This window comes from Spermophilus citellus, assembly GCF_964194105.1.
Source record: "Spermophilus citellus genome assembly, chromosome: 8".
Lineage (NCBI taxonomy): Eukaryota > Metazoa > Chordata > Mammalia > Rodentia > Sciuridae > Spermophilus > Spermophilus citellus.
In genome coordinates, this window is record NC_138189.1 from 2,419,216 (window position 1) to 2,431,801 (window position 12,586).

Here is a 12,586-nt window from a genome sequence, read left to right on the forward strand (position 1 = left end):
AATGCAGTTGTAGTTTTTTAGTTGTAGATGGAAATAATACCTTTATTTTATTTATTTTTATGTGGTGCTGAGAATTTAAACTGGTGCCACACACTTGCTATACTACCACTGAGCCACAACCTCAGCCCTTCAGAGGCTTTTTAAAAGTAAATTATCAATTATTGTCTGCAGTTTTAAGCAATATAAAAAGTTGGCTTGTCCCCTTAGAAAGGAACATCATCTGCCCAGGCTAATAGCTGAGACCTATGCCTGGATCCTCCAAGGGGGCTGTGTGGCCTGCAGCTGCTCTGTGGGCATGAATCTCAGGCTAGTTGTGTTCCTTGGTGATGCATGATCCAGCCTCTTTCCAAGCAAGGCTTGTGCCAGTGCCTTCATTAAGGTTTAATTACCTTTAGGTCATCACGATTTGTTGTTGTAGGGCCCTGCTTGCCTATGCGAGGCAGGAAATGTTTTGAGGTAGAATTATCATAGTTCACCATTTCCTTTTAGACATAGGTATCTTTAGATCTTGTTACTCTGCTCCATTCACCTTATGGATTTGCTCCTGGGAGAAGGGAGGACATGCCTGATTGGCCCAGGCTAGTTTCTAATGAGAGGAGTCAGGCTGGAGCATGGCTTTTATGCTTCTTCTTTGATAAAAGCTACCTGGAGAAAATTGGCCCACCAGACATTCCCTTTGGGGAGCTTCATTCATTTCCTCACTTAGTTTCCTCTGACACTGAGGCTGTGTGGGGAGAAGTGGGGACCGGGGAGGTAGGGATGGCGGCAGGTGTCGAAAGGGCAGGGAGGAGGGAAGCCAGGGCACCACTTTGGTGTGTTCTGCTCGGAGCGTGTCCAAGACTGCCATTGATGCTTCCCTTCTGATTTCCCATTTCTGACTGGGCAGAGGTGGAAGCTTAGTTCTCATGTGGCAGTTATGGACTGTGGCTTCTTTGGGGGCTATCTTCAGTGGACAAGAAGTAAATAACTCCCCTCTTCACAGACTTGTTGGGCAGAGGACTTTGCAGCCTTGTCAGATTTTTTTTCTGTAGTCATTCTGTATGGATCCTCTTTTTAAAACAGAGTGATTTTTGTCACTCTCTTCTGTCACCCTAAAATCTTCCTCTGATACCTAAACACTGAGAAGGGACAGCCTGCAGATTCTCAGCACCATGCTCTGCACGTACGCTGATGTCGCCTTAGCGCTTCACCTGTGCCCCCGCCACTGCCCCATGCCAGTAGAGCTCTTTGTCAGCCACCCTCCCCTGGTGGAGTTCTGCCTTTCTCTCCCCCAGCTCTGGACTCCCATTTGTTCTGTTGGCTTTGGTCACATAGCGCCTTTCCTCCGGCACTTAGGTCTCAGTACAGGAACAGTTTCATGAATAAGAACAAGGCTGTGAAATCTAGTTCTTAGTGATTCCCTGAGCAGCTGCTGAGTGTCTGTCCAGGGCTCTGAGGACAGAGAGTCCTGCCTTATCTGTGGGAGCTTCCTGTCAGGGCGGAAGAGCTGGGACACCCACGCCACCTCCGCTCTTCAGGTGGGCTGCCTTCTTGGGGCTTGGCACTAGACTTCATTGAGCACGGGTAAGAGGAAGATTTGGGGCGTTATATTACAGGGAACCCCTTTTGCTTGCTGGGTTTGCCATTCTCCGGAGCATACAGTCCTCTGATGTGATTTAGGGTAAAGTTGGCATCGCCTGGAATTCATCATTTGTTTTCCCAGTGAGGTTTGGGTCATTCAGTGAGCTTGTCTCTGAAGGGATTCCTGGGAATGTTCTGCAGTTACGAACAGGTTTGTCTGCTGTCAGGAAACTTGGTCAAAAAAATTTTTTTAGTTGTTGATAGACCTTTATTTTTTTTTAAATTTATTTATATGTGGTGCTCACACATTCCAGGCAAGTGTGCTACCACCACGCCACAGCTCCAGGCTCATCAGAATTTATACAGATAACATGATAACATGGTTTTCTATATTAATCCTGTTATTGATGTGAAGCTTGTGTTCCTGCCTTTAGGTGTTCATTGGATTTGTCCTGAAGCAGTTTGAGTACATTGAAGTGGGCCAGTTCAGGTAAGGAGCATGTTGTCATTTAGAGTCCTGTCCTTGCTTTGTGGGCTACACTGCTGTTAGACATCTTGCTGGGCTTTGTCTGAGCAACATGCAGTGTGTTTCCATTTCTCTTAAGATTTAAGACAGACCTTCTCATGACTGCTAGAAGTTCTGCACCTGGTCGTCACACATGTTGTTGGTTTCGTTTCACATTTCAAGGGTTTGCTGATGGCGACAGTTGCTCATTTCTGACTGACGGAGCCCGTCTTTTCTAACCAGCATCTCAGGGGCAGTCGTCCTGCGTGTCAGGACGTGTGCTTCCTCCAGTGGCTACAGCTTTCCTGCTCCAGGCATTAGGCTGTAGCACACCTGCCATGCCTGTTAAGGTTTGTGGGCATGAGCACTGAAAAGTAAAACTGTTTAGTTTCTGGAGCACTTCTTAAGTAGACTTTTGAATAAAGTGTTGAAGGAGAGTGTTCCAAGAGTCACTGAGGTCTGGAGCTCCGCGTCTTGTCCTTATGATGTGACACCTTGACTATGGTTTTGGGCAGAGTACTTTTCCTCCTTCAAGTCTGAGGTGCTTCAAGAGTGAAGGGGCAGGTGGAGAACCAGGTCATCCATGCTGCCAGGTGCCCTCTACCTGCTCCTGCTTCACCCTCCTGGCCATCAAGCTCTCTGTGCATGGGAAGGATCAACAAGGTTGCAGAGGCTGTTTAGCTCAGTGTGTGCCTTGTCTCTCAAGGCTGAATCTTGAGTTATTTCGTATTGTTTATATTGATCATGTATCTTAATTTTGCTAAGAAATGTCTAAATGGATGTTTTTTTTTCCCAGGGAATCAGAGGCAATTATTCCAAACATCTTTTTCTTCCTGGTGTTACTGTCTTACGAACGCTATCATTCAAAACAGATCATTGGAATTCCTAAAATCATTCAGCTCTGTGATGGCATCATGGCCAGTGGCAGGAAGGCTGTGACACATGGTAACAGGCCACATCTTTCCCTGTCTTCAAGTGTCGTGACATGCCCGACAGTGTTAGTCTTCTTCCACCACTTGGAGCTGTGTGGATGCCAGCTCTGCTGCATGGGCCCTGTGTCTGAGCGCGTGTGGGTGGTGTGTACATGCACGTGCAGGTGACAAGTGCTCATAGAGGAACGGGTACATTCTTGAGTCTTAGGAGTCCGGAATCTACTTGTTGGGTAAACATGAGAAATAATAAGATCATAAAACAGTCTGAATGTAAATGCTCCTGTTTATCCATATGAAACAAAATTTTTTTTACATATTTTTTAAATTGTAATTGGACACAATACTTTTTTTTTTTGTTGTTTTTTAATGTGGTGCTGAGGATCGAACCCAGTGCCTCACACATGCAAGCAAGTGCTTTATCACTGAGTCATACCCGCAGCCCTCTGTAGGTTTTTGACCTTTGATGGGATGTATTTAAGGATGCTTGCAGACCACTAGATGCGAAATACTGTTACCACATCCACTATTCTCCCCCTGCAGCATCTGCAGGAGAGTACAGACAAGCGGTGCTGAGAGGCAGGTCTGGGCTGCCCTCTCAGGCTCCACATTAAGCCAGAGGGCTGGGACTTGGCCTAAAGGTTTCAATTCAAGTCTCAGCAAAACACAGATTATTAAAGGCATGGTATTTGGGTCACTGGGTTTAGTTGAACATTCAAATGTCAGATACAGGAAACTAATATTTTCTTAGTTTCTTGGACTTGGAGGGTCTTTGGGCAGAGAATCAGAGTCAGTGGGCAGCTTAAACCTGTACTTTGTACAGGGATGCTTGTTTCCCTGTAGGAAGTCAGTAAGTGTGTCCATGTGTGCATGTCTTTGGGTGTGTGTGTGTGTGTGTGTGTGTGTGTGCATGTCACTAAGAGTATACTGTGTGCCAATTGCAATAAATTACTTTATGTTTTTTTCTATAGAATAATCAATTTAGTTTGGTTCCTTTTTCAGCCCAAGATAACTAGGGAACAAAATTTTTATCTAATGAGATAGTTTACATAGAAGGTTTCATCATCTGATACTGTGACAATTCTGTAGGAAAAGTATTAATTATCTTTGTAGGCAAATCAACTAGATTATACACGAGACCAAGGCTATTATTAGTTTGGTTATTGGGAAAGCTCTTTTATTTTTTGGTACTGGAGGTTGAACCATGGGTGCTCTGCTGCTGAGCTTTAGTGCTTTCTATTTTGAGACAGGGTCTTGCTGAATTACTGAGGCTGGCTTCGCAGTTGAAATCTTCCTGCCTCAGCCTCCTGAGTAGCTGACATAATAGGTGCACGCCACTGCTTCCAAATGACTTTTCAATTTAAGCTCTCTTTTGTCAGAAATGATGTTATATTAAAGGAGCCCTCCCCCCTTTTTTTTTCTTTCTTTTCAGAAGCTTTCACAAAACTGTTGGTGTTCAGAGAAAGAGCCTTGGTCTCCCTCAGTGGTAGAATAATAATTTCACAACTCACTGATGAAACCAGGGTTTAATTCATCTCCTGTCACAAAACTAAGTACAGGCTAGGGTTTTACTTATATCTCGAAACTGTTTTGGAGGTGTTTAGACCTGTCTACCAAATGCAGTGTTCTCCGGAGGCTTTATTAGCATGCTCTTCTGTGCCCACAGCCATCCCAGCTCTGCAGCCCATAGTCCACGACCTCTTTGTGTTGAGAGGAACAAATAAAGCTGATGCTGGGAAAGAGCTTGAAACTCAGAAGGAGGTGGTGGTGTCGATGCTGTTGAGACTCATCCAGTACCATCAGGTAAGGGGAATGTGCAGGGAGAGTGGGGGACACGAAAGGAAGTGCCGTGGGGTCCTGCATGTGTTGACCTGCCAGCTTTGGGCTCTCTGGGCCTGGGGAGAAGCCAGTGATGGAGATGGGATGGGCTGGCTGTGTCTTTACCAAGACAGTCTTGATCACGATGGTAGAATTCTATGAAATAATATAAATCTCAAATCTGAAATTATTTGAAGACTTTTCTTCTTTTATGTACTGCTGTTTGACTGGTAAGAGTCTTTTTCTTTCTTTTTTTGTTTTCACAATACCTTTATTTTATTTGTTATTTTTATGTGGATCGAGTGTTTGAACCCAGCACCTCATGCATGCTAGGCAAGCACTCTACCACTGAGCCACAACCCGGGCCCGTGAGAGTCTTTTGTGGTGCTGAGAATCAAACCCAGTGCCTTGCATATGCTGGGGAAGCGCTCTGCTGCTGAGCTGCAGCCCCAGCCCTGGACACTCGTGTTGATCACTGTGTGTGATATCAAAATACTTCCTGCTTAGCTAAGTCCCATGACTGTGATAAGAAGGGAGAACACTGCAGGGTGGTGTTAGAGCAAGGAGCTGGCCTAGGCCAGCACAGCAGTGCAGCCGTGCGCTAGAGGGGCTTACCATCTGCACGCCTCACAAGAGACTGAGCACACTCTGGCATGAAGGGGTTAGGTTCTGGTGACTTATGTGCTGTCCTGAGAAGGCAGCTGTGGAGATGGTTGGTCGGGAGGGCTTTACAGGGATGTCCCTGAGGTGGCTGTGTCTGTCTAGCAGCCTTGCAGTGTCGCCCAGGGGTTGCGTATTTGGTGGGGAGCACCAGGTAGTAACTTGGTGGGCGTGGTGGCCCAGTTGGTCCGCTGCAGCTCCTCAGCTCTGCTGTCACAGCTTGCTGTACGCGAACGCCAGGGCTGTACCCAGAAGAACTCATTCCATAGACAGGGATGGGCCGTCTATCACAGACCTTCACCATTCAGTGTCTCTGTCCAGAACGAACCCTGTTCTCTGTGTGGAGACTCTCACACAGCCCTCCGTGACTCTCGGAGGTGGGTGTCACGCAGGGATCACCTTGTACAGAACCCAGAGTGGATTCAATGTGTAGACAAGTAGGGGTGCCTGCAGAGCAAGCTGGGTCAGGCCGTGTTTGAGTTTTCCCATAGGCTGATACAAGTTTGATGTTTCATTTTGTTCCTTTTCTCTGAGTGTGTAGTCTTGTAAATTCCATAGAAATAAGACCTCCTGTGAGTCACCCATGCAGCAGGTGACTCACACACACCCGGAAGGGACCTGCTGAGTCTCCCCTTGCATTTTCTTCTGGTTCCCTCACATCCACATGTCACAGGTGAGGATGCGCCTGCTTCCTCAATCCTTAATCAAGGACCCATCTGCTTGGATCCTGGACTTGTCCAGCTAAACCAGTACCCGGTGGGGGATGAACAAGTAAAAATAAGGTGCCGAGCTGTGAGGCTTGCTGACCACGCACGCTCTTGCAGGTGCTGGAGATGTTCATCCTTGTCCTGCAGCAGTGTCACAAGGAGAACGAGGACAAGTGGAAACGGCTGTCACGGCAGGTGGCGGACATCATCCTGCCCATGTTGGCCAAGCAGCAGGTCAGTCACCACTACCCAGCTTGCTGCTGCGCAGCGCTCTCCTCCTGTGTGAAGTAGACTGAGGTCCTTGTGGAAGAGGGTTGGATGGGCTCGGCTCCCCTCAGATCGTGGTGGAGTCGTGCTTTGGTAGAGTCCTCAGTGCTTGTCACAGGGCATGACTTCTTTCCACAGTGACCTCTCGGGTTGTGATTGACTACCCACTTTATAAGTGGGGAAACCAGGACTCAGAGGGGTTGTTGAGACTTTCCAACATCACACAGCTCAAAGTGCTGGGGCCGGGCTTGGGACAGGTCTGACCAAAGCTAGGTTTCTTTTTCTGTTTTTTTTTTTTTTTTTTTTTTTTTAAATACTGTCTCCTTTGTTTGTTCTTTAGCTTTTTGGGATTACTGCTTTATCTCTTATAAAGTAATGTGGTTATCCATCATTTAGTCAGAATTCCTGCGGTCAAATGGTGTGACTGGTTGTTTGCACAAGAGCAGTGAAAGGAAGGGTCTGGTGTGCCACGTCAGGTGGAGCCCACAGCCCTTGGTGTCCAGGCACAGTGAGCCTTGTACCCCTTGCAGCAGCACCTTTGTGACCGGGGAAGGGCTGCAGGGACTGCTGCGGATCATCCCACCAGAAGGTCCCATAGCTGCCTGGCAGAGCACTGGCCTACGATTTGGGCTCTGATTTTGTTTTGTGGCGCTAGGGACTGAACCCAGGCTGGCTCTTCAGCTGAACTCCATCCCTAGCATTTTTTATTTTTTATTTTTTATTTTGAGACAGGGTCTTGCTAAGTTGCTGAAGCTGGCCTTGAACTTGCAATCCTCCTAATCTTCTGAGTAGCTGGGACCACAGGTGTGCACCACCACACTCTGCTCACGCTGAGTTTTGAATGGGGTCATCAGATGGGTGTTCGTCACTTTGTTCATCCACACTGAACAAGTGCTCTTGAGTAGCAAGTAGCTGCTCATAGTTTGGGCATTTGATAAAAACAGGCTGACTCCATGGATAGTTACTATCTTCCTAACTTTACCTCATTCTGATTTCTTGATGGACCTGTTATTCCAAGATCAGTTGGGCAGTAGAAGGAGGACTCTTGGCTTCTGTAAGAGTCTTGGCTTCTGTTGGGATCAGCAGACAGGTTAAAGTGGTGAGGGACTCCAAGCCCATATGTAGATCCTTTCCGAGCACTGCTCTGGTTGCTCTGTCCCGTTCTCTTACCTGTGTGCACAGTTTGAGGAAGACTGAAATAGAAGGCCTGAGTGCATAGTCAATGCCTGGTTTCTCTTCTGCTTTCTGTGACACTGACACTACCTGTGGGTAGGTTGCACACGTGCAGCTGCATTCAGAAGTCTTGCTGGGCAATATTGCAGGTCAGACACCTTCAGTAGGTACATCAGTGAACAAGTTACGAGGGAAAGCTTACCAGGGGATGTTTGAGTACACGTGCAGGAAGGAAGGGGTGGGAGGGAGTGTTTTAAACAGAGCACACAGCAGTGCAAAGCCCTGAGGTGGGAACATGCCTGTTAGGGTACAGCAGGCTGGCCTGCTGGAGCAGTCATAGGAAGAAGGACGGGCAGCAGGGCCTGGTGGGAAGGCCAGTATAGTAGACTTTGGGAACCCTTTAGAGGGCTTGGTACAAAGGAGCAGTGTGGTGATTTGAGTTTGCCCAGATCAGACTCAAGGGGAGATGAGAGCTGAGCAGGAGGCTCGTGTGAGGCCTCGTGGTGCAGTGGTACCTATGCTCAGAGTGTGCAAGTAGAACCAGCAGGGTGTGCTTGTGGCTTGTCCCTGGGACTTGTGGAAGAAAGGTTTCAGGGCAGCAAGGTGCTACCACAGGTGAGACAGAGTGGGGACAGTGGCTCTGGGAGATCAGAACCTTGCATGGAAGTGGTCAGCGGTTGCGCCTGTTGGGTACCCGGTGGGGTGAGAGTGTTGTTTGAAAGCGAGTCTAGAGCTGTTGAGAGAAAGCCAGTCGGTAACATCTGAGACTGCCTGAGGTCACATTGGACTGAGCCCAGGTGGAGGGGTGGAGATGCCCCAGTGCCCAGACCACTGAGTCTAGCTCAGAGGTCAGGGATGTGTGGAGATGCTGTTGGGGGACAGGAAGGGACAGCCACTGCCAGGTGGGGAGGCAGGCAGGTGTGGTGTTAATAAAGCCAGGTTTAAAAAAGCATTTCACGGAGGCAGGGGTGGGGAGCATTTCATGGGGGGAGGCAGGGGTCAGCTGTGGGTGCCCTGAGAACTCAGCTGGGATGGCAGCACCAAGGGCACTCGCAAGCAATCTTGGAGGATTGGTTAGAGCCAAATTGTGACAGGAGTCTGTTCTGAAAAGAAGGAAGAAAGAAATTGGAAAGACATTTGAAAGAGGGAACCGAAAGTGGTGTAGCACCACAGGAGGAGAGGGGTCAGTAGGAGATGGTGTTCACAGAAACAAGCAAATAGAGAAGTCATGTGGGGGATAGACGGAAAGTTGCCCTCATAGTGTCCTTCAGCGGAAGGCAGGGTCAGGCTCAGCTGTGTAAGTGGCAGGTAGTCTTTTGCTGTGGGTGTGGGGTGCCCTTACAGAGTAATGAGAGGGCAGGCAGAGGTAGTGGCACCTGCGCAGGCCCAGACTTGGGTAGGCGTGGAGCTCAGAAGTTCTTCAGTTTCCTTATCCTAGAATGTGGCTCAGTGCTACAGGAGTCAAGTACCCCATCTCTTTGCAGTTGTTGAGGTGTGTACACCTTAATACTAATAAAAATGGAAAGCAGAATCCAGCAGTAGGGCCTGATTGAATAAGTTGTGGCACAGACTTGATTGGAGCATTTTGCATCCATTAAAAGTGATGTTAGGGGCTGGGGTTGTGGCTCAGTGGTAGAGCGCTTGCCTCGCACATGTGAGGCACTGGGTTTGATCCTTAGCACCATCTAAAAATAAATAAATAAATAAAGGTATTGTGTCCATCCACAACTGAAAATTTTCTAAAAACTTTTTTAAAAATTAAAGTGTTGGTTTTTATAAGCCGTTGCCTTGGGTGTTCTTCATTGTATTGTAGAGTGAGTAAAACAGACACATGCTTGTCATGGTTTCTCAGAGCAAACAGCCACCTCCCCAGTGGGCAGCCGTTTGGTTCAGGAGCATGGCATAAGTTAAGATGCCATGGGGCTGGGCTGTGGCTCAGCGGTAGAGTGCTTGCCCAGCATGTGCAAGGCACTGGGTTTGATCCTCAGCACCACATAAAAATAAAATAAAGATATTGTGTCCAACTACAAAAATTTTAAAAATTGAGGGCGGCAGCTACCCAGCATGTGTCAGCATGTTACTGGCTGGCAGAGTCGGGCAGGGCACAAGCAGAGCCAGGAGAGAGCAGGAGCAGCTTCCCCCTCTGTGAAGGGATGCACAGGAGCCTGGTTCACAAACGCCGAGGCCAGTCGCATCTGCGTGGTGGGTTCCAGGTGGCTCTTTTCATGCTTTTGTACACTTGGTCCTTTTACAGGAAGCAGATATCACTTACCTAGAAAATCTAAGTAATGTTTTTACTGTGGAGAAAAACACAGTGCTGTCCTGAGAGCGTGCTTGCTTCACTGCTGATCTTCCAGTGCTGTGATAGAAGGGTGGTAATGGCAGATGATGAGGAAGATGTGCCCTGGAGAGCCAGGACCTGATGCATGCGGAGTTGCGTCTCTGTCGGCTTACGTGGAAATGTCCATGCTGTTTAATTCCACAGATGCACATCGACTCTCATGAAGCCCTTGGGGTGTTAAATACTGTATTTGAGATTTTGGCCCCTTCCTCCCTTCGCCCTGTGGACATGCTTCTGCGGAGCATGTTTGTCACTCCAAGCACAATGGTAAGTTGCCTGATCCACCTGCAAGGCAGGGCCAAGCACAGGCCTGCTGTGGGCAGGGGGGCAGAGCTTGATTTCCATCTTTGCTAGGTCCTGGCTGATACTGGTATGGCTGCTCTGGGACCATGCTGGGAGAACCAGTGGGGTGGGGATTTGTTGATGGAGTAAAAACAGGGTGATTTTCTTTCATGAAATGGGCAATCAGGGAAATCTTTTCTTTGCTCTTTCTCTAGCTACAGTTTATTTATCCTCTCTTTTAGGCGGCTGTGAGCACTGTCCAACTTTGGATATCTGGAATCTTGGCCATTCTGAGAGTTCTGATTTCCCAGTCAACAGAAGATATTGTTCTTTCTCGTATTCAGGAGCTCTCCTTCTCTCCATTTCTAATCTCCTGTCCAGTGATTAACAGATTAAGAGATGGGGACAGTACTTCAACACCAGAGGAACACAGTGAAGGGAAGCAAATGAAATATTTGCCAGAAGAAACATTCTCAAGGTATGCTCTCTTTCTGAACCTGTGCGTGACCCTTGTCCTCTGGGAAGCCATGTGCTGCTGCCTCATGATCAGTACGTCTGGAAAAGTTGCTAGTCTCCTGTGTTCTGTGAGCTGGATCCCCATCCAGCAGTGTGTCTGTGTTTGGAATCCAGTTTGCCTCGGTGTGGCCCTTGCTTTGCACATCTCTTAAGGTTTTGTCGTGTTGTCTTTGTGCTCTTTAGCAACTCTGCAGCAGTGGCCACACAGAGGAGCTTAGGTAGTAGGGGATGCATTGTCTACAGAAAAATTAATAACCTAAGGAAACTCCTCCAAGTTGGTCTTGTGTTTAGTCTCACTGTGTGCTGCAGTTCTCGCTCTCCGGAATGGGGACTCACCCTGCGTGGGACCACACCACTGTGTTCCTGCAGTGTGGTCCTGCCTTCCCTCCTCTGGGGCAGTGGGCACAGTTCTGGTGGCTGTTCGCGCTGATGTGTGGACGAGCATCCCCCCTCACTCAGAGTGCTCACTAAGTCCAGTTGCCCCTGCAGATGTCTCCTCCTTGCCTCCTGTGTCTCCAGAGGCCGAGACGAGTGGAGACACCCAGGGTTGCTTGTGGAGGCCACCCCTGGAAACCTATGCAGCACCCGTTTATTCGCAGCTTCAACAGGCAGCTCTCCTGCTGTTAAACTGAAGCAAGTGATGAAACAGATGATGTATTTTATTCTTGACATGGATTATGAGCTTTAATTTGGTAGCACTTGATAGTTTAGAAAGGTTTTTAAAAATACATCATTTTATCCTGACAGTCCTTTGAAAATGGTATGATCACTGCCATTTTATAAGTGAGGAAGGTGGTCTGCGGAGAGGCAGAGTGACTTAATCTGCAGCAGTGATATTAAACTTTTCACATGCGCTTTGTTCAGGGTACTGTACCTGCATCTTCACCTGCATTATTGTATTATTTCATGTATTTGGCTTGAGTGCTCCGTGGATAGTCACCTGATTCACTGTCCTCCTTTTCCCTTTCTCTGAAGGTTTCTGTTACAACTGGTTGGTATTCTCTTGGAGGACATCGTTACAAAACAGACCAAAGTGGAAATGAGTGAACAGCAGCACACTTTCTATTGTCAAGAATTAGGCACGCTGCTGATGTGTCTGATCCACATCTTCAAGTCTGGTAGGTGAATCCCAGAGGTCTTGGTGCTGTCTGACTATGCGCTCTCCTGAACACTGTACTCTGAGGTACAGGGACCATGCTGCCCAGTGGATGCCTTGGAAAAATGCTTTGTTGGTGGTAAGAATAGACCTGTTACTTGTGTGTTCACCCTTGGGTAGTGGCCCCAGAGAATGGGAAGCAGAGTGGTTAGAAGGTGTGTGTGCGTGTGCTGATGTTTGTAATAGTTGCTTGTCATTCACAGGAGCTCAAGTGTGCAAGCAGCTCTTGTCCTTTGGTAGGCTGGCTATTGTGCTGATAAACTAAACCAGACTCAAAAGGACTAGTGTGGTTCCAGTTACATGAGCTATTCAGAGGAGCCAGACTCAGAGATGGGAAGTGGAATGGGAGCTTCTGGACGCTCCTGCAGGGCGAGAGGGACCTAAGGGTTGCTACTTGAGAGTGCTGGTCTAGGGGTTCATGTAGCACGTGGTCAGTGCTGTTGGTCCAAACTTATGCTACACGGTTTGGAATAAAATTCATGCTAGTAAGGTTTTAGAAAGTTACTGATGCTGTTGATTAGCCCTTGAGTCTGCACTTCCACTCAGGTCTGCCCCACTTCCACTTCCTTTCTGCTGGCTGCAGTCCCAGCTTCCCATGGAGGTTGAGGTTGTCAGATCCTGGAGGGACCATGGGGAGGAGGGACTGCCTCAGGATGACAGGTCAGGGTGCCT

At 48.0% G+C, this 12,586-nt stretch overlaps 1 protein-coding gene across 2 annotated transcripts in view; it reads left to right on the forward strand.

Moving 5' to 3' along the window:
* Positions 1-12,586, forward strand: part of HTT (huntingtin) — a 145,896-nt gene that overhangs the window by 90,114 nt on the left and 43,196 nt on the right. For both annotated transcript variants that reach the window (XR_014023355.1, XM_081304714.1), the window contains exons 34-40: positions 1,995-2,050; positions 2,862-3,010; positions 4,661-4,797; positions 6,297-6,413; positions 10,105-10,227; positions 10,485-10,720; positions 11,734-11,876. Coding sequence is in view for 1 of the 2 variants with exons in the window: in XM_081304714.1 (XP_081160840.1) it covers positions 1,995-2,050; positions 2,862-3,010; positions 4,661-4,797; positions 6,297-6,413; positions 10,105-10,227; positions 10,485-10,720; positions 11,734-11,876 (961 nt within the window). In the remaining variant the exon portion in view is untranslated. The remainder of the gene's footprint in view (positions 1-1,994; positions 2,051-2,861; positions 3,011-4,660; positions 4,798-6,296; positions 6,414-10,104; positions 10,228-10,484; positions 10,721-11,733; positions 11,877-12,586) is intronic.